General features: G+C 38.0%; 3 protein-coding genes across 3 annotated transcripts; 1 reads left to right on the top strand and 2 right to left on the bottom strand.

Annotated features, from left to right (window-relative positions):
* The first annotated feature begins 1273 nt into the window (after positions 1–1273).
* On the top strand, positions 1274–3090 carry LOC130710892 (cell number regulator 1-like). Its single transcript, XM_057560279.1, has 4 exons — positions 1274–1611; positions 1815–1886; positions 1981–2193; positions 2719–3090. Exons 1-4 carry the CDS (start codon positions 1395–1397, stop codon positions 2790–2792), a joined length of 576 nt encoding a protein of 191 aa, XP_057416262.1. The 5' UTR covers positions 1274–1394; the 3' UTR covers positions 2793–3090.
* Positions 3091–3527: 437 nt separating this feature from the next.
* Positions 3528–8506, bottom strand: LOC130712248 (uncharacterized). Its single transcript, XM_057562081.1, is given in 7 exon segments — positions 3528–4218; positions 4687–4751; positions 5571–5649; positions 6808–6880; positions 7245–7272; positions 7275–7371; positions 7964–8506. Coding segments are annotated over 7 exon segments (1284 nt in total). The 5' UTR covers positions 8336–8506; the 3' UTR covers positions 3528–3648.
* A 1669-nt stretch (positions 8507–10175) lies between these two features.
* Positions 10176–14633, bottom strand: LOC130709908 (probable LRR receptor-like serine/threonine-protein kinase At1g51810). Its single transcript, XM_057559038.1, has 9 exons — positions 14466–14633; positions 13486–14026; positions 11950–12413; positions 11714–11849; positions 11155–11226; positions 10981–11049; positions 10808–10879; positions 10568–10643; positions 10176–10449 (listed from the first exon to the last, which is right to left on the bottom strand). Exons 1-8 carry the CDS (start codon positions 14539–14541, stop codon positions 10625–10627), a joined length of 1449 nt encoding a protein of 482 aa, XP_057415021.1. The 5' UTR covers positions 14542–14633; the 3' UTR covers positions 10176–10449; positions 10568–10624.
* Positions 14634–21217: the final 6584 nt, after the last annotated feature.

Below are 21217 nucleotides of genomic sequence, written 5' to 3' on the forward strand. Positions count from 1 at the left end.
TGTTATTCAACTCTACTGTCCTTATCTGTGGAACCATATTTGGCCCCCATGATTGTGATTTGATTGGCTTCAAAAGTAATCGTGTGTCCTACATTCCTATCCTTTTGAAATGCTGAATGATATGGGAAAGTGTGATGCAATTGCTATGTCCTGCATTCCTATCCTTTTGCAAAGACTTTCAAGGAAACTTAAGAGGACAAGTTACACATCCCCAGTTCAATGATTTTATTCTTAATACACAACTTGTTTTCATAAGTCTGTGGTCATGTCCCATGAAACATTTACCAAGATAAGAAAGAAAACCATGGCAATGAATAACTTTACTCAGCAATAAGCTGATTCTAATTCCATTGTTAGAAATTGGTTATTTCTATATTTGGTATACTTTTTGGATTCCCAAAGTATACCCACAGCCGGCAGCCATGCGAATAATCCTCCGAAACTCTAAGATTACGTTAAAGTGTGTAAGCTTCTCCTAGCAAATCATTCTCCATACTCACCGCCCAGAGTTCGAAACAGGATTAGATGCTTAAGGAGCCTAGCAATATTAGCTATACAAGAGATGTAAATATCTTTAGTATGAAAAGATTTGAAATCATCTTTTAATTCCACCGTATATCAGTTATCAGTTATCCCACTCCCACTATCAGATTTCAGGAAATAATCAGAATTAAATAGTATATATATGTATGGAAGAGACAAACGGTAAAGCGATAATGTATTGAAATAACTAATATTTAACAATAATATTGATTGCCATTAACTCACATTTCAATTTTTCTGCTTACATCATTGCACTCAATAAATTATTTGGAGTCAGCTTTGAAATCTTGAAATGATATAGTGAGGAAAGTGAGATGCATTTGCAAACTGTCCTGTATTCCTATCGTTTTGCAGTCAAAATTTCAGGGAAACTGAAGAGGACAATAAGTGACATCCTCCAAAATCCTACTAAAAAGCAACATGTACCAGCAGGGTTGTGATCTTAATATACAATTTGCTTGTTACTCATAAGTCTGTGGTCATGACTCAAGAAAACATTTACCAACATTTATTTTTGCTGATATTCAAATACTGATGACATTGGTTCTTTTCTTTGCAACTACTGATTAATAACATAATCAGACTGAAAATGGTATTTTCTAACTAACTGGTTTTTGCTGATATTCAATTACTGATAATGACTTTGATACTTTCCTATGCAACTACTGATTAAATGACATAATCAGGCTGAAATGGTATTCTCTAACTAGCTATTAGTAATTACCTTATACTATCCCCTTCAACTTCTTCCTACTTATATACTAAGGCAAGCAAGGAAAATTTGTATAGTCTAAAAGGCCATATATAACATTATCAGTTATTCTAGCTGATTTGCCAAATTCCACAGGAAAATGTATCCTCACATAAATGAATCTGAATCTGAGACATATGCAGCTCATAGTCATAGCCATCCCCCTCCAGGCTATGTTCTACAAGCTGTGCATCCAAGTTATTATGGCCCTCCACAACCTTATGTATCTCCATATATTAGCAACAGTACCCGGGTTCCTGTCAGGACACAGAGGTGGTCAACCGGTCTTTGCCGCTGTCTCGATGATCCCGGAAACTGTAAGAACTCATAAATCTACTGGATTCATTTTTCTCTATAAAAATCAATCAATCAGGGACGGAACTACATGTTAGAAAATGAGGCAGTCGCTCCAAGTGAAATTTTCAATAAGTTATTATCAATTTTGCTTAAGGTGCTAAATTTTCGCCCTCGTTACCTGCTAAGCAATTGACATGCTATCTATGGCTGTTTATTTTGTAAGGTTTGGTCACTTGCTTCTGCCCTTGCATTACGTTTGGGATGATAGCAGAGATAGTAGATAAAGGCACTTCAAGTAAGCTTTTAAACACATAGCAAAAGCAACCAATTTCAATTATTATGGTTTGTACTTTTGTCTGTTGCTAATTTTGTTTCTATGTGGAGCTTAGCTTGCACATGTGGTGGAACTATTTATGGGACACTTCTGGCTCTGACTGGGCTTGCATGCTTGTATTCATGCTCTTACCGCTCCAAATTGAGAGCAGAATATGACTTGCCAGAAGCACCTTGTATGGATTGTTTGGTTCATTTCTGCTGTGAAACTTGTGCTCTGTGCCAGGAATATAGAGAGCTCAAAAACCGTGGATTTGACATGAGCATAGGTATAATTGCTTCTTACTTTAAATACTTCATTTCTTTCTTTCTTGCAATTGGTTTAAATTCAGAACTTTATATAGTAAGTTGATTCAGTTGATAAGCACGGACTACTTCTCCTCATAAGATTGTGTGTTTGATTTCTGTTACCGGTGTGTGGGCTGTGTTGGTGGATGATCTATAACTACCTCTGTAAGCGACCTACGGTCCCGTGGGGTGACCGGAGCCGAACTCACCCGAACTTTTCTCCGCCAAATAAAAAAAATTAGAACATTATAAATTTTAACAAAAAAAAGTACTTAAAAACTTGGCATTTTGGCTGTTGCATGTTGTATTTAGTAACCTATAGTTTAAAAAGAAGCACAAGCAACATCCAATTCTATGGATATAAAAGGTTGGCAATTGAAACATTGAATTCCATCTTGTGGTTTTAGTTTGATTGTTGATGCTTAATTCTCAGCATTAGTACTTTCTTTTCTAAAGTGATATGAAAATGAAACTGATTTCTTCTTGGGCAATCAATTGGAATATAGGGTGGGAAGCCAACATGGAAAGACAAAGGCAAGGAGTAACAGTAGCACCAATAACACCAGCTATGACAAGATGAAAGATCAAACCTCTTTGTCACTACCCCCAGGAGCTGTTGATGTTGTTTCAACTTTGTTAGCTACTTGTTTGAGTTCTTATTTTTTTTGTTAACAAGGAGGACCTTTGTCAAAAAATTCTCAAATTTTAGTGATCTTCTAGCTGATCAAGAAAATTTATTTGGCCTCAAAGGTTTGCCTTGGACATATTTAATAGGACAACATTGAGTTGAATTACTTCTCATAGACAATATGTGTATGGCTAGAGAGGAGGGGGCATTGCAAGCATATCAATATCAGCAAGATGATATTTGCAGTTTACAGTTTGGCTGTCATTCTTATCTGTTTAGTGCTTACCACCTAGTCATATGTGAAGACTTAGAGCAACAATCAAATCATGCAATCCAATTATTTAGATAGACCCAACTTTTTTTTTCAATAGACTCAACTTGAAACTTCATTATTCAAATATAACGAGGCTATGGTGTTGTTTTTCTAGAAATCGAGCAAGGTAGTTTTCTGAGTGCGCAACTAATGATCTTCCAAATTTCTTAATCCCTATTGCCTAATCCCCGTAAACTTGATCTGAGTTTTTGTAAATAAATAGGAACTCACAAGCATTCTAGGATTGCATTCAAATTCTCTCAAGTTCTTTTCATTCAAAAGGTTTAAGTGCTTTATATGAATTTTATGATGAACAGAATCGATGATTAGTACTTCCAATTTTAAATACCCAGCTTTATTTAAGCACATATATATAAAGAGAATACTAGCAACACACTTTTTAAAATACACTCTGAAACGTTTGATCTGTTTACACACGACTTTCATTAAGCTGTTACTAAATTAAACCTCAAGAAACATAGCCACCATAAGCATTTAAACATATCTGAGGGAGTGAGTCATCATAGCCATGAACTCGTTCATGTCAACCATGCCATCTCCATCAGTGTCCACTGCTCTCACCATTCGCCGGCATTCCTCAAGGCTGCACCTTTCTCCCAACCTCCACAGCATTTCCTTAACCTCTTCTGCACTTATTTTCCCATCACCATTCTTATCAAACATACGAAAAGCACTTTGTATTTCCATCGTTCTAATACCACCACCTTTCTTTTGAGCCTCCATAAACTCTTCAAAATTGATGAATCCATCTCCATCCAAATCAACCACCTGGAAAATATTTGGCACATCACGAACTGAGTTCTCCATACCTAGAGCTTTCAGGGTGGCTTTGTACTCCTGTTGAGAAACTTTCCCATCTTTATTTGCATCAAATTTGTCAAACACCTGCTTCATCTCATCAATGTTTGGCTGAAAAACATTTTTCAGCCCAGAGTTCTGTTTATCCAGGGAGAACAGGCGTGATGGCTTCTTCAAGTAATTTTTCCTTGAGAGACTGTATTGGAAATCAAGGAACCTTGTCCTTGACATTTTATACAGTAGGGGAATCGCCTATAAGTTTTCAATTTACAAGAACACAGTCTCTTAAATGAGGCAAAGAAAAAAAGGGTGACATCTAATATATTCCAATCCAAGGTTATCCGTAATTCCTCGTCAGTTTCTGGATTACCACAAAACTAAAGATGCTAAGTGGTATAGGTATGAAAAGAATAAAGTGTGTCAAAAGATAAGCAAATTCTATGGATGAGAATACATTCTTTACAAAAGAAACAAGTTTGCTTTCCTACATTCCTTTGTGGGGCTCTTTTCAAGTAATTTATTTCCATTGGGGGGGGGGGGGGGTTAATATCTTTACGACTTTACCCCTCTCTAATCGTCACAATGTTAATTTACATGATATTTTGAGTAACTATCATGGAAGAATAAAACTCATCAAGATCAATAGACCGTGAATTCCCGATGTTAAGAAAGGGACTAAAAAAAAGCTGGGGGATCATCAAAGCTTCACGGTGGTTTCCCATTATCCAAATCCTCCATTTGATCAATACCCTTGCGAGCTGTAATTTTCTGCACGTATCCTGCAAAACAGACACTCCACAAGTTACTCCAAGTTGACAACTTCAAAAGCAAGATAGTAAAGGTTGACAAACGTCTCATACATGTCACTGTTAGGAAAATGTTTGTTGTCATGAACTAACTATCTCAAATACACCTACCATGGGCATAAATTCAACTTTTATAAGAATAATGGGGAGTCACAAGGAGCGAAATCTAGACCACCTTATTATAGAGGCTCTAATACTATGTCATGAACCAACTATCCCAAAAACTTAAGTTGTTGGGTGGAAACAAATTACTGCTATAGCTGAAAACATCACTTCTAAGAAAAATAGAATCTAAACCTGGAATAACACAAACTCATGGTTGACCCTAAAGCAAGAGAAATCTCCTGCTTTTTACCATTAACGCGTACCATCTCGGCTGAGGTATATAGTCATCAGTACAGAGAACCTAACCGCCTTAGATGGAAGTGATTCCCATTACAAGGAAGGGGCGGCAGGATCAAAGCAAGAGCTACAAGTCAACTATACCGGAAACAAAGTATACACAAAATTCCTATCTGAAATAAAACTTCAATGCGAAACAAAAGGCTCTATATTGTCAACCACTCTCACACATTTCATCATTGCATAAACCAAAAATAGGGAAAATCCTTAAAAGAGAATTTGATACAAATGAAGCAGCAACAGCTAAAGACTGTAAACAAGTGTTCCCTCAGTAAAACTCACTCACTATCCCAAGTAGTTGACATATGTAAACCCTACAAAATCCTGATTCATCATAAGATGTAAGGGTGAGGAGAGAAATTATGATTCGAACCAACTACAGCGGGCAACCAATGTGTCGTGCAGCACGGCAGCCAAGCTGGGATGAAAGTGGCATCACACTGCATTTTTGTGAAGCAGCGATAGCAGCCTGAATGGTAGGCAAATAGCAGATAAATCAGGGCTGTCAAGATTGCTATGCTTAGCAAACCATTAATGCTCTTCCCCCTCCCCCCCCCCCCCCTTCATGCACTGGGATAATGATCTGTTCCATTGCACTATCCATCTACAGCGGGTGATACCACCATGCCACCACCTATCTCTGGCATGTGACATATTTTCTGGGAAAGCTCAAAGTTCTCACTTTTGCAGTAGGCCTACATGTTTTCTGGTGGCCCCTTAAGTTAACCCCTGTTGGTTCTTTCACTCTTCTTGAATCTGTTCATAGTATTATCTCACAGGTCTGCTCTGTTTCTTTGCTGAAAACTTTTCATTTTTACTGTTTCTTTTTGCTGAGAGACATCCTCTTTTCTGTCTCATTTTACTATATATATACTGATTACTAATTCATGTTCCTATGGATTGTCTCAGTCAAAACCAGCCCAAGCACTTCAGTCTCTTCTCGCTGTTATTGACTAATTAAGTATAGCTTAGATTGATGGTGATTGTGGGTCTAGACTACGAGTTTTGATTATAACTGACATGTCTTTAATTCTGAGATACTTCAGAATTTTAAGCATTTATATGTTTGGACTTTAGAGTCTTCCATTTTCTTCCATCCAGCTACAGCAGTTTTGGGGATAGCTACTCTGTTCTACTATCTGGAATTGAGAACTGTGGGAATAATAACTTTAAAGCCACAAATTAGATTGACACAAACAGGGCGTGTCTAGCCATATAACCTATTAAATGAAGGTGCCATGGATCCATCAGAAACAGCAGACATTCCCTCCATGCTACACCTACATGGTCAAATTTTGTCGGTTCACTGGAATATAATTCAGATGCATACCAAGCAGATAAAATTTGATCATGCCAATAATCTTTTTAATATTTTTAATACTCTCATATTTCTTCTCAAGTTTTAGTTATCACTCTTTACAATATTCTATGCTGAAATGATTCAGATTGCATGAAACTAAATTTAACAAAATGTCGTGCCTCAGAGTTGAACAAATTTGACAGCCACAGATTATCTTATCAAGGATTTCAAGAAAACAGTAAAACTGCTGACAAAATACAGCAGATGTAGAGCCTTACCAAGGGGATAAAAGAGTTAACTATATCGGTTTGAAGCAAAAATCCTAACTTTCAAACCAATGAACATTTCAGAAATAGTTAATTTGTTCTCGGGTGCCTTGATTAAAGAACCGCAGTTAGCCCTGTATAACAGGGGTGAATTACATAAGCCTAAAGCTGAAAATTCCACTTAAAACATGAACCTAAATAGCATCTGAAGTCGAAGCCCCTAAATAGATAAGTAGTATTCATTTTGCTAAAATGCCCTTCCCCCTTCCCCTAAGACACACTTATTTTCAGCTTGAAAAGTGTTAGCCTAACAAAGAAGATTGTCAATTTCATGTGTCTCACTTCAAATCCCCCTCTTCCTCTAACACACGTGTGCTTCTCTCTAATATAAACCTCAATACCGACAAGCTTTAGCCCAATAATACCAACACAAACTTGTCACAAAACGGAGTGGAAAAAAAAAATGGAAAGGGCATGCTCATGACAAAAGTGTATTACCAATTCCCATGCAAGGAATGCATTTGCTGGTAAGCTCTTTTCCCCTTTTGTTATAGTAGCTCATATATCCTGATCCTTGGCAACTACGGCATTCCCCAGTCCATTCATAAACAACCTCTTTACAATCCTACAAGTTAGTAAATCAATAAGAAAATAATAATAAATAAAAATAATAATAGGCTTAATTGTATCTGTTGGTTCCAATAATTTTGCCAATGCATGATTATGGTGTAGTAGTTTCAGTTGCTTCAATTAAGTCCAATTTTTCATCCACAATTTTTTATGTGGCTAGTGATATAAATCATAGATGTTCTAAACTTACTCCGTTGGTCAACTTTTAGTGTTAGCGGTTGGGTGATTTCCAGTTTGAAGAACTTATTTGAGCTTATCTTATGGCATAAGCGCTTATGCAAGTGTCTGAGAGAGCTTATCTAAATAGATTATGACCTTAGTTGTTTTGAACTTACTACTATTTTCATAAGTTCTTCATATTTGCTTATGAATAAGAGTTATGCTTATCTATAACCTACGTTTACCAAATTAGCTTATGAAGAAGCAGTTATTGCCATGAGCCTCTTTACTAAAACATATATTATCCAATTTTAATAGTAAATGAGTTTATTAGAGTAATTAAACTATAGGACCAAAATAACATATATATGAAACTTTATGGACTAAATTGCAATAATAATGATAAGTGGTGGATAAGAGGGCAAAACCTCAGTTTTGGGATCGCATCGAAGGCGCTTATCGATTTCTTCACGCGAAACAGGCGAGGAATCAGGGTGTGTCATGGGAAGCGGAAGAGGCTCAGCATCATCGACCAAGTAGCTCTCTCTATTCCGAGACCATTTCTTCTCCTTCGCCTTCACCCTCACACCGTCGTTCCCGCCAGCGCGCCTCGCCACACCGCCTTCGACGGCGGTTCCTGCGCCGTCGGGGGTTTGGCCAAGCCTGAGGCCTCCGGCGAGGGCGGCGGCGGTGGAGGGTAAGGAGAGTGAGTGGAAGAGGCGAGGGAAGGGGGAGAGGTCTCCGGCGGAGGCACGGCAGCGGAAGACGGAGGAGCTGGCATTCGTGGAGAACATTCGCATGGATGATGACTCACTCAACAGAACTAAAATTGTGTGTTTATTATATTTAAATGGGCATGGATTGAAATTTGATAATATGATATGGTTCAGTGGAGTTAGGCGTTAGAGTTGAGGGGGAAGAATAGACACAATGTTACTTGGTGGCATTTTAATTATCTCAGAAGTTCATGTCGACACTAATCGACTACTACCACTAAATGAGATAGAAAAAAATGTGAGATCAAAATAAGATTAGAAAATGAAAATAGGTAGAAATGGGATGAGATAAAGAGCATAGATCAGCTGAGTAAAATTGTTAATTTTTTTATTTTTGGAATGGCAGCTGAGTAAAATAGTAAAATACAAAAGAGTAAAGGGAAGAAAAAAGAAAATTAAAAAAGTGGGAATAAGTGAAAGGTGAAATCTAGCATTGATCAGCTAAAATGGTAATCCATCTAGTGATCATTCTTGACCCTCGAAATAGGCAAATCATTGATTTCCCACAGCCTGGTAGCAAGTTTTCTAGCTGAAACAGAAAGCTCTTTATCTTTTCGGGGAAACCCAGGACTACAACAATGCAAAGATTTCGCGAACGGGTGAAGCTGCTGAGTGTCCATAAAAGCAGGCTTTGTGATAGTTTTCAACAAGGGAACAACGGTGTTGGACCCTCCTTTTTCCTCGACCAAAATTGCCCTCTTGAATCAGTACCTTCGAACTAGAGAGGAGGAAGAGGAACAACCTCGCTTATAGATTTTGTTGTGGTTCTCTTTGACAATACCTTTGTTGAGGTTGTTGGAACTCATTCTACGCCATTTGGTTATGTTTTTTAGGGTCCATTGCATTCCAATAACCGACGGTAGAGAAGTTGTACAAACCATTAATTGAACGTTTAAATTGTTAATATATAATTATAAATTGATGAAGTTACATCTAGGTACTCTATTCTCATATACTCTATTGCTAATCATTTTTATCTCTTTTGCTTATTTCTATTTTAGTGAAAATTAAACAACAAACCATTAAACCATTAATAGTAGCCAAATTAATCAAACTAGGACTAAACCACAATTCTTGTGGTTTGACTTGTTATTACTACAAGCAAATATGTATATTTGTAAAGAAGTTATTAAGTTTTTGAGGCTATTGTCGGGAATTGTGCTTGTTTATATCGGTTGAAATTATTTACTATTCACTAGAACACATTTTTTTATTCTTCTTGTTTAATACCGGTGGTTATAATTGTTGTTTGCTAGCGTTTGCGAGGTACTATTCATCAAAGTTCATTGCTATTTGATTGGGGATTGACCATAATTCTCATACCCTTCTTACACAACAAAGAAGAAAGGTACGAGACAACAGGGCTAAAACACCATGGGAGATGGAGATTAGAATCCGGGCCAAACTTGAAGCACAATTTTGTGCTGAGATGAAGGAGAGGAGGGCTAGTGAAGAGGAAGCTGAGGCACATAATGTTAGGAAGTGTGTGAGGATTTTGCTGCATCTTGGATGAATTGTGATTTATGATTATAAGGGTAACATTGTTCGACCTCCCATTAATGCCAACAATTTCGAGCTGAAGCCTGCTTTTGTCACACTTGTGATCCAATACCAGTTTGGTGGAAGTGCCACTGGAGGCCCTCATGCTCATTTGGGGAAGTTCATCAGGCATTGCAACACCGTGAAGATGAACGATGTCCCTAAAGAGACGATCGGCAGACTATGCTAATAAGCATTGCAATGTCATTGATGCTAATATTTCTTAACATGGTAAAGGTATCTGAGGTGAAAAATCATGTATTATGAAATTGGTGAGGTAAAGGTTCTTTGATTAACAATGGAATCTTTCGATCTCAATCTATCACAATTGTAGTCAATGCATCATGGCATAGTTTCATATGGCGTCAAACATGAGCAGCAAAAGCAAACAACCATAAGTCCAATGTGTAGAATCTATTTTCTCTATTCATTACTAATTTATAATGTTTACATTTGATGTAATTTTGGTTTACAATATGATGGATGCAAGATAATCCGATGAAGACATATTTGTATCAAAGATTTCCCAGTCACATACAAAATCGGCCGGATTTGCAATGTCATTATGTTGATTCTGGCAGATGAACTTCAAGAGCCACCTTAAAACCAAAAGCAAACAATAATCATTTATCAGTAAGCAATGTGGTTTTAAACTTCAGAGGAACTCTTGTAGAGTTATAAGTAGCAAAGGTAAAAAAATTACAGTGCTGTGCTTACTTGTACTTTCTTTTCACTTCTCTATAGTGTTTGGGAACTTTCCCATCAAAGTTGTTTTTATTGAAAATCTGAGTGACTGGTTATACAGATAACATTTGTCAGAGCACAAAAAAAGTTAGTATGCGAGCTTGATGAATGTGATAAAAAGGGAGTGATAAAGAGAGGGGGAAAATGAACTGTAAAGAATAAATCTTTGTCAAGTCTTTGATAGTTATATTTCTAAAAATTGAAAAATCTTACATTTCGCGCAATTTTGGGAGTTTCTTTGTTGATGGAGGAATTGGTCCTTGGAACTTGTTATTCTCCAAATGCCTTAATTTAACAATTATTGAAGATAAAATAGAGTTAGATATCAGGTTGATGTTTTACAATTCAAGAAATCTCAGAGATAAAAGCTAATGCGAGATACATACAGAGTTTCTAACTCCTTCAACCCACTCAAGTCAGGGATGGCGCCTGAGAGTTTGTTTCCCCCAAGCCAACTGTAAGCAGATATTCACAAAGCAACATGATTTAGCAGTTCAAAAATAGAAAGAAAAAATATGAAATACTTGAAATATTTGAAGTCACAGGGCTAGATTCCATACAGATGAACAAGTTTATTTAGATTTCCAATACTTTGAGGAAGTGACCCAGCAAGCCCAGCATTTGTTAAGTTCCTTCACATAAACAATAAACCAAAACTGTCAATCCACCATTGAACATGAAAGGCAGTAGAGAATTTATCCTTTAAAGTTTACTAGAAAATGTGACAATTGTTAGGAGATTCTTTTTAACAATCTTACTTACTTAGAAGTAAAATAAAGCATTTTTTAAATGGAATGGTGTCTTACAGGGGAACTTAGTTCATGTTTGGATTGCAAAATCAGTTCTACTTGGTTCAAATCAAATCTAACCAGTAAAATGATGTTTAGGTGTAACGGTAAAATTTATTTCACGGGTCAAGAATCAATTCTACTTGTCACAGCAAACAATTAATTTTGCGTTAAATATAATCAAATTATGAGACTGCAAAAGTCACTTTTTTCATAAAAGTGTCCAAATATAGATCACATCATTTTAATTCATTTGTACCATACACAATTTTAGAATAATCAATTATGTCCGACATCAATTCTGCTAACTCTAATCCAAACACAAACTTACACTGTCTTGACTCGCGCAATGAAACCATTGGAGCATTTAACTCCAGTCCATGAATTCCCTTTAGGTAAGCAAGGATCACCATGCCAATCAGGAGGTGGGTTCTGAATGCTTTTAGCCAAATCTTCCATTGCAATCACTATGGGTAGCCAAAGAAACAGCTAGAAGACTTAAACAAGTAGCTTTATAATAGTAATTTAACAAAAGAAAATTACAAAATAGCAAGACTAGAAACTTACCATCTCTAGTTTGTGTCCTGCCACCAAGAGGCAGAATCTGATAAACTTCCCCAGCATTGATCACAGGTCCAACAGGCATGCCTCTAGAAGGGGTCAAGGTGACTTTGGTTTTCCCAGAAAGTGGCCACTGTGCAGCATAAACTGTAACACCTTTAGTTGTGGCATTGAGGTTGGAAAAGAAAGTGTGTCCGTTGATCGAAACATCGAAGACTCTCCAGCTAAAAGGGCTTGGACTTCTGTTTTCATGAAAGTATAGGGAAATGTAGTACATGGTGCTTGGAAGGGACACTGGTGGCCACTGGATTTCAAGGGTTTTCCCTCTACTAGTGGTGATTCCATAACTAAATGCTTTGTTTGGTGGGAGGTTCCAGAAATCTGAAGAAGTTACATTTGAATGGCTTGCCACAGCAGGATTCTGGTCCTTAAATGGCTGCCACATCCGGTTGAATTTGTCATCTGGAAAACTAGGTTCACATATGAAAATCTTTATGATCAGAATTCTCACCATTTCTATTTAATTCCACATTTTCTTCCATTTTCTTAGACAAACATTCACATTTATATCATTAAAATAAGTCCACATCGTTTGCAAAGTGCATGCCTACACTCTAATACAATATCTAGTCTTTTCCTATTAGGTGGAGATCAGTTACATGGATCACATGCTATAATATCTTGTTATGTAAGTTCAAAGAAGTGTTTTAGTCTTTCTAATTTACCATTTCGATGTGGCGGTCACCATTGTTAAAATTCGAGTCTTTTACGCGCTCACTGAAAAAACTTCTCAATAGGTCACTCATCTCACATTGCACCAAAGCAAAGTACACTTAACTTTAGAGTTTCCGTGAACTGAGCGCTAGAAAATGTAGATACACCTTGTAGCCATGATTAGTACACATAAAATCTTAAAAACTCTTCTATAGTAACCTCAAGTGGTAAGAGCTAGGGGACATAAGGGTTGGAGAGGGGAAGGTCCAGGGTTCGAATCCTGAAAGGGAAATTTGAAGGGATTTTCTAACTTACTAACAACTAACCACTAACATTTGCCTATCAAAAAAAAAAGCTCTTCTATAGTCCATAGCTATACAGTTTGAGAATACCTCTCTTATTCTCGTGCGAGATTGGTTGAATCGTGTTTCCCTCTGCCTAAAAACCTTGTCAGAAGTTGCTCATTCATTATCTGTGCGTTCTCATTTCACCAACAATATTCACCCAGCCCTGTCCTAGTTGCCACAATATCTAACAAGTTGAAATTTGTTTTCTCTTTTATCTATTCAACCATGTTTGTTATGCTTCTCTGCCCAAACCAGCTACACTATGATTCTAGTATCTTTATAAGAATAGGACCTAACCCAACTATCTCTCTAATAATCACATTTATAATTCTAATTTTTCCTTATGCGTAAAATATAATCACTCATCCATATTAACATTATAATCTCTATAATGTTGAATGTACTTATTAGCTTTTGTAATGTATATATTTTGTCTAGACATTACACAAAATATAAACCCCAAATCACAATGCATTTGTACCTGATGAAATCTTCACCTCCAAAGGAATGCCTAGCAACAGTTACAAGAGCATACTTGGTAAAGTCCGTGGGATTATACAATGAATCATCCAAGCTCTTCACCTCCAAAGCTGAGATGAAAGGGCTTGAACTACCAGTATGTGCATTCCTAGCCAAGCACACACTCAACGTCTTCCCGGCCGACGCCACCACAATCTCATAGTAGGAGCTAAGACCTTTGGCATAGTCCTCAGTGGTGTTCACGGTGTTCCATCTTGTCCCTTGAACGATTTGATCAAAAACCGGCGGCTGCTTTCCTCCGTCAAAACCACCATAATAGTATATGGTCTTCACAAGGTACTTGCCGCCTTTGATGACGGGAAATGAATAGCAATACTTTCTAGCCGATGTGTTGGTAAAGTATCGCAATGTAGACAATGTGGGCAACAAGTCTGGCTTGTTAATAGTGGCGGTGCTTCCCACCTTGATGTAGCTTCCATCAGAAATGTATTTGAGACTTTCTACCGTTACCTCATTAGAGCTTCCACAGTTTAAAAAATACCCTGTATTCATGCAAATTGAAAATGACCATGTTAGAAGCTCTATTCATACATTAACGGAATAAAGGAAACTATATTTCTAGTCACATTAAGATAATACATTATGTAATTACGATTAAATTATGCAGTTCAAATTCTTAAAGAGGGAACACAATGTATGACAATGCACATAATACAAGGTTCCAAACGGTTTTGTCTCAACAATAAAATTTTGACAACTCAATTAAAAAACTGCAATGTAGGTTTGTAATTGCCCCGCTCATGCATTTTTTTAATTGACATGATGAGAGCTAATGCATATTAATGATTATGTTGATCTGGTGAAGGTATAGGAGCTAATGCATATTAATGATTATGTTAGCAAGATTGGTTGATGAATTGTGTTGTGATTGTTCATGGGGTTGATTTAATTTGGATACATATGATGGGATATGATTTGTACCAAGAGGGTCAGGAACGGCAGAGTGGGCAAGGGCAGGGATAGTGACAAGCCATAGGAGGAGGAAGAAGGGGCTCATATTGTCATAAGCCACTGCCCCACCTGAAAGCCTGCGATTTGGGAAGCCTTTTCTCGTGGTTTTGTTGAAAATTTAGGAGAAAGAGAAAGAAGGTTCGACATTGCTTTGCATGAGATTTAGAATGGTTGACACGTCCAAGGCTGTCCTGAAATATAGAAATAGAGAAGGCTTGACTTGGTCATGCATCCATTTTGTAATCTATTAAGCGATGTTGGTGTTGGTTGGTATTTATCTATCTATATATTATATTATAGAAATTGTGAAGCGCGTAACGTGACTTTGACACCAAGGTTATTAAAACCGGACGGTGATCAAACCGATGAGATGACTGGTTCAAGGTTCATTGGTTCAACCGTAGTTGAACCGTGGTCCAACCGGTTCTACCGCTATAAATTAGATTATATATTTTAAAAATAAATATATAACATACAAGCTTATATTGAGTAAAAAAGAGAATATTCATAATTTCATAAATTTTTTTTTGATCGAATGAGAATATTCATAATTTCATACTAGAAAAATATAGAAGAAATTGATTAAGTGTTTTTCTAAAAAATTATATGACCCAAAATAAATAATACCAGCACATGGTCCAACAGATTAAAAAAAACGCTACTTTCATTTTGGGTCCACTAATATTCTTTCTCTCTTTTTTGGTCAAACAAGCCCAGCCCATTCTTTAATTGTATACAATACCCAAACCCTAAAACTAACCTACCTCTCTTTAGTCTTTATCACGTTCAATCGATTCCATGCTATAACAAAAAAAATTCAGATTCCAGTCAGCCGCACTAGACATGTTACACAACTTCGACGGTGGCTCTCTTGTGCTTCATGAAGGTGGTGTGAAGCGATTATATCATCTCCACTCCAGTTCTACTTCTCCTCCTCCCTCACTAGTCTCTAAAGACTAAATCTTCTCACGAGATTAGTGGACTTAGGACTGAGACTCATTGGGGAGAAGGTCGGACTCACGGCGGTGTCGGGGGGAGCGCGGTGGAGATTGAAGATTTGGAACGTTTCTGTTTTTTCAATTTTCAAACGTTCATGGTTTTTTTGTCAAAACTTTCTGTTTCTGTACTTTTTTTTGAATTCTGGCTGACACCATTTTTACAAAACAGGAAGAAAAAAAAAAAACCTTGAACCGCCCCAAACCGCCAACCGACCGGTTTTGTCCGGTTCCCCCGGTTTTATGCCGGTTCACACGGTTCTAGACCGGTTCTATATCCATGCGGTTTTATGGTTGTGTCAGACCGGCTTGGGGTCCGGTTCCCGGTTTTTCCGGTCGAACCGTTCGGTCCGGTTCGGTTTTGATAACCATGTTTGACACATTATACTCTTGCTATTTTCTAATTTTTCCACATCAGCTTTTAAGCCCAGGTGGCGATTTTAACTATTTCTTTACATTTTCTTTACATGCTTCTACCTTCTCAGAGCTTTGTAGCGGATGAGTCACTTTGCATTTTCTATATGACCTTCTAAGTTCTCAGCACTGTAACTAATTTATATCTATTCATTATTCATTGAGCATTTGAGCTCACCTATTTCCATTCCATCTTTCTAATCCCCACCTCTCATTCACTTTCTCTTTAGAGCTGCAATCGTCACTCCAAGGTTTAGGGTTCAGCCACCACAGTGTGAATTTGCTTCGCGCCATTGGCTACTACATACGGCACGAAACATTGGTGTTAGGGGAGATTGAGAGAGATGGGTCATCCATGGCAGGGGAGCTAGAATCAGAGGTGTGAGCGCCCATGCTAGCAGTGGGGGAAGGAATGTCATAGGACTTTCATCCTTGGCAGTTGGCACAATCCGGACAATAAAGTGGAACTAGGTGACGTCCATGCTTTTAGCAGACTTGGATTCTTCTCTATAAGAAAAGCTTATATGCTTCTCTTGCAAACCTCCATCAGTCCATCCTATTTACTTCATCTCCCCATTGTTTATAGCACTACTATAGGTATGTTTTTTCATCTGATCGTACAATATGATTAATATTTTTCATCTAATCGTTTGCAACATGGTATGATTAATATTTTTTTAAAGCTCTTAAATATGTCCCATAAAAGTCCAAGTTAATCCTTAACAATATTTTTATGATCTAGACTGTTAGAGATAGAGAGAATACACTTTCTGTTTTGGATTGCAACCAACAACAACTACATTCATTCATTCAATACTTCAAGTACTTATACAGAGTTCTCTACACCTAACTCATTCTACATACAGACTCTTACAATTGGGCTTTTACCCATACAACAAACCATATTGGGCTAAGGCCCAAACCCTATACAACTAACACCCTCCCTTAAACTGAACTTGCTAACTTCAAGTCAGTTTATTCACTCACTTTACACATACCAAGTTCTCCTCTCAGTCTCACAAAACTATCACCCTTTAAAGGTTTGGTCATAATATCTGAGACTTGTTCATCTGAGCTACAGTGAACAAGTTCTATTCTTCCATCCTTGACTAAGTCTCTCAAAAAATGATATCGAACTTCTATATGTTTACTCCTACCATGAAGCACAGGATTCTTGGACAGTTTGATAGCTGAGCTGCTATCACAATAGATCATGGAAGACTTTTTCTGAGAAAAACCAAGAGCTGATAGGATTCTTCTCAGCCAAATACACTGACAGGCACAAAGAGCAGCAGAAATAAACTCAGCTTCAGTGGTAGAAAGGCTTACCACTGGCTGCTTCTTTGAGCACCAAGCAACAGAACCAGTTCCAAGAAGGAACACATAACCAGATGTACTTCTTCTGTCATCAATATCCCCTGCATAGTCACTATCAGTAAAAGCAACCATATTTCTTTTTCCCTCTCTGCTGTACTTAATTCCAAAATCTGCAGTACCATTCACATATCGGAGGATCCTTTTCACAGCTTGCAAATGTAACTCAGTGGGCCTCTCCATGTACCTACTGACCAAACAAACAGAATACATGATGTCAGGTCGAGTGGCTGTCAAATACATCAAGCTGCCAACCATTTGCTTATACTCAGTGGGATCTACCAACTTTCCTCCTCCTTGTTTGGACAGCTTTGTGCCAGGAATCATAGGATTATGTACTGGGTTAGAATTGCTCATTCCAAACCTTTCTAAAATTTCTCTAGCATACTTCCCCTAACTAATGAAAATTCCCTTGAGTTCTGAGTAACCTCCACCCCCAAAAAGTAGCTCATTCTGCCTAGGTCACTCATATCAAATTCCTTTTCCATGGATGTCTTAAAGGATTCAAACATAGACTCACTGTTTCCAGTAAAGATTAAGTCATCCACATAAAGACTTACAATCAGAATTGCATCATTCTCCCCAGTCTTAACAAACAAAGTGTGCTCAGATGGACACTTGAAGAAGCTTTCCTTTTGAAAATAAGATTCAATCTTGCTATACCAGGCTCTAGGGGCCTGTTTCAGTCCATACAGCGCCTTATTCAATCTATACACTTTGCTCTCTTCACCCTTTTTCTGATAACCTTGTGGCTGCTCCACATAAACAGTCTCACCTAATTCTCCATGAAGAAAAGCACTTTTAACATCTAACTGAAACACCTCCCAACCTCTGATGGCAGCAAGAGCCAAAAAAGTTCTAATGGTGTCCCATCGAGCCACTGGTGCAAAAACTTCAACAAAGTCCACTCCATACTCCTGAGCATACCCTTTTGCTACTAACCTTGCCTTGTGCTTCTCAATTTCTCCCTTCTCATTGTACTTAGTTCTGAATACCCACTTGACACCAATACTTCTTGCCTCAGGTGGAAGAATGACCAATTCCCAAGTGTTATTTTTCTCTATAGATTCCATCTCCAAATCCATTGCCTTTCTCCACTTCTCACTTTTAACTGCTTCTGAGAATGAAATGGGATCAACTGAGGGAGTAAACACTGCAAGATTAAAGTCATCATCATCAATCTCCTCCCCACTTACAAAATCTCTCATCCAGTTTGGTTGAGTAACAGTCCTCTTACTCCCTCCACTAATTGCTGCTTCTGGTTGATCTCTGGTAGCAATGTCAGTTTGTGTAGTAGAGGTTTCTGGTTCTGTTGAACTACCTTGTGTTCCAGAATCTGGAAGTCCAGATGCACCACTTGTGCTTGAGGAACCTTCTTCTGAGTCTGCACTATTTCTTATCTCATCACTGAGATCTAATAGATCAAGACCATTTTCCTTTTCTTTTCCCCAATCCCATTTTGCAGACTCATCACATATCACATCTCTACTTATTATGATTTTCTGAGTAATGGGATTATACAATCTGTAAGCTTTGGATTCTTCACTGACTCCCAGCAACACACACTTAATACTCCTATCATCAAGCTTTTTCCTCTGTTTCTCAGGAGTATGAACATAAGCAAGGCAGCCAAAAACTCTGAAGAAATGCACTGATGGCTTCAATCCACTCCACCCTTCTTCTGGTGTAATGTCTTTGACTGCTAATGTAGGGCTTCTATTCTGAACATACACAGCCCAATTAACTGCTTCTGGCCAAAATTCCTTGGGAACCTCTTTCTCTGACAACATACTTCTGACCATATTCATTATGGTTATGTTTTTCCTCTCTGCCACCCCATTTTGCTGGGGAGTATAAGGTGCAGTAAGTTGCCTTTTAATACCATGCTGAGCACAAAACTGATCAAATTCTTTTGAGGTGAATTCACCACCTCTGTCAGTTCTTAAGCAGCATAAAACCTCTCCACTTTCCTTTTCAGAAGCTACCTTAAATTTCTTGAAAAACTCCAAAGCTGAGGATTTTTCAGATAAGAAATGAACCCAAGTTTTTCTACAGAAATCATCAATAAAGGTAATAAAATACCTTTTGTGGCTATTGGATTCTGGCTTAATAGGCCCACAGATATCAGCATGAACAAGTTGAAGTCTTTGTGATGCTCTCCATGAGTTCTGTTGTGGCAATGAGTCTCTATGTTGTTTTCCCTTTGAGCAATTATCACACACACCCTCTAATTCTTTCAATTCTGGTAGCCCTCTGACCATATTCTTCTGAGTTAACACCTTTAGCCCACTTATCCCCAAGTGACCATATCTTCTGTGCCATAGACTAGTAGCACTTTCAGCAGTTGCTTTATGGCATCTAGGAGTTTGAACATAAGCTATTATGGGAAACATCCTATTTGATGTCATCTTAGATTCAATAATGAGCCCTTTCTCAGGATGATAAACCTTGCACCATCCACCCTGAAATATGACAGCTAAACCTTTCTCCTGAAGCTGTCCTACACTTAATAGATTGTTTTTCAATTCTGGTGAGAAATACACACCAGTTACCACTTGAGTGAGACCAGCAATATCCAGTTTCACAGTTCCCTTTCCCTTGACCAACATTTTTGAATCATCACCAAGTTTCACAGTTGTGTTAAACGATTCATCTATATCATGAAACCACTCTTTTACTCCACACATGTGATTACTACAGCCAGAGTCAAGATACCATACCTTCCCTCCTGAAGGTTGATCATTCCCATCTGATCGTGCCATCAACAACAGCTCCTCTGTTTCATCTTGCAATTCTGCATAGTTGGCACCATCTTCCCAACTTGGGCATTCATACTGAAAATGTCCAAGTTTGTGACACTTGTAGCACTCAACGCTTTCTTTGTTAAGAAAGTTTCTTCCTCTGCCACGACCTCCTCTGAATCCTCGACCCCTTCCTCGTCCTCCAGTTCTGCCAGAATTGGAGTTGGTAGCCTTCAAGGCCTGATCTTCCTCTTTGTATCCCTTCATTCGTTGTTCATGGACAAGAAGACTGCTTTGAATTGTTTGATTCCTCAATGGAGCAGACAACATAATTGAACTTTTCGGTCATGGATCTCAAAATTTTCTCCACAATCACAGTTTCAGACTGAGCTTCACCTTGAATCTTCATCTTATTAGCAATGACTAGGGTTCTTGCAAAATAATCATTGACTGATTCACCTTCTTGCATCCCAAGAACTTCGAATTCGCGACGAAGAGCTTGCAGTTGGGCTCTGCGCACCTTGTTCGAGCCATGATACTTGGATTTCATCGAATCCCATATTCCCTTTGATGTATCTTTGTTCAAGATTGTCTCCATGATGCTCCTCTCAATGGATTGAAACAGATAATTCTTGGCTTTGAGATCTTTCAGCTTTGCATCTTCATGTGCCTTGATCTGCTCTGGAGTGGGATTCTGTGGCCGTACAGGGATTCCATCTGCAACAAGACTCCAATACTCCTTCGATCGAAGAAGATTCTCCATGAGCATGGCCCAATGATCGTAGAACCCATCGAATTTGGGAACTGCAGGTTGTGCATAGTTTGAATTGTCTCTTGAATTGTCTCCCATGGCAATCACTATTCTTTGTTGTGAACACCCTTCTTCTTCCCTCAATCGAACACGCTTCTCCTTCTCTTCCAATCGAACACGCTTCTCCTTCTCTTTCAATCGAACACGCTTTCTTCACAAAAACTGCAGTTTTCTTGGTTCAGGCCCCTTACGGAGCTCTGATACCAAATGTTAGAGATAGAGAGAATACACTTTCTGTTTTGGATTGCAACCAACAACAACTACATTCATTCATTCAATACTTCAAGTACTTATACAGAGTTCTCTACACCTAACTCATTCTACATACAGACTCTTACAATTGGGCTTTTACCCATACAACAAACCATATTGGGCTAAGGCCCAAAC

Source organism: Lotus japonicus, chromosome 4, assembly GCF_012489685.1.
Source record: "Lotus japonicus ecotype B-129 chromosome 4, LjGifu_v1.2".
Taxonomy (NCBI): domain Eukaryota; kingdom Viridiplantae; phylum Streptophyta; class Magnoliopsida; order Fabales; family Fabaceae; genus Lotus; species Lotus japonicus.

Coding starts and splice junctions, on each gene's coding strand:
- LOC130710892 (XM_057560279.1), top strand. CDS start 1,395: ATGTATCCTCACATAAATGAATCTGAATCTGAGACATATGCAGCTCAT. Junction 1,612..1,814: donor TCTCGATGATCCCGGAAACT/GTAAGAACTCAT, acceptor TTATTTTGTAAG/GTTTGGTCACTTGCTTCTGC. Junction 2,194..2,718: donor TGGATTTGACATGAGCATAG/GTATAATTGCTT, acceptor ATTGGAATATAG/GGTGGGAAGCCAACATGGAA.
- LOC130709908 (XM_057559038.1), bottom strand. CDS start 14,541: ATGAGCCCCTTCTTCCTCCTCCTATGGCTTGTCACTATCCCTGCCCTT. Junction 14,027..14,465: donor TGCCGTTCCTGACCCTCTTG/GTACAAATCATA, acceptor GCATGAATACAG/GGTATTTTTTAAACTGTGGA. Junction 11,850..11,949: donor CAGGACACAAACTAGAGATG/GTAAGTTTCTAG, acceptor GGCTACCCATAG/TGATTGCAATGGAAGATTTG.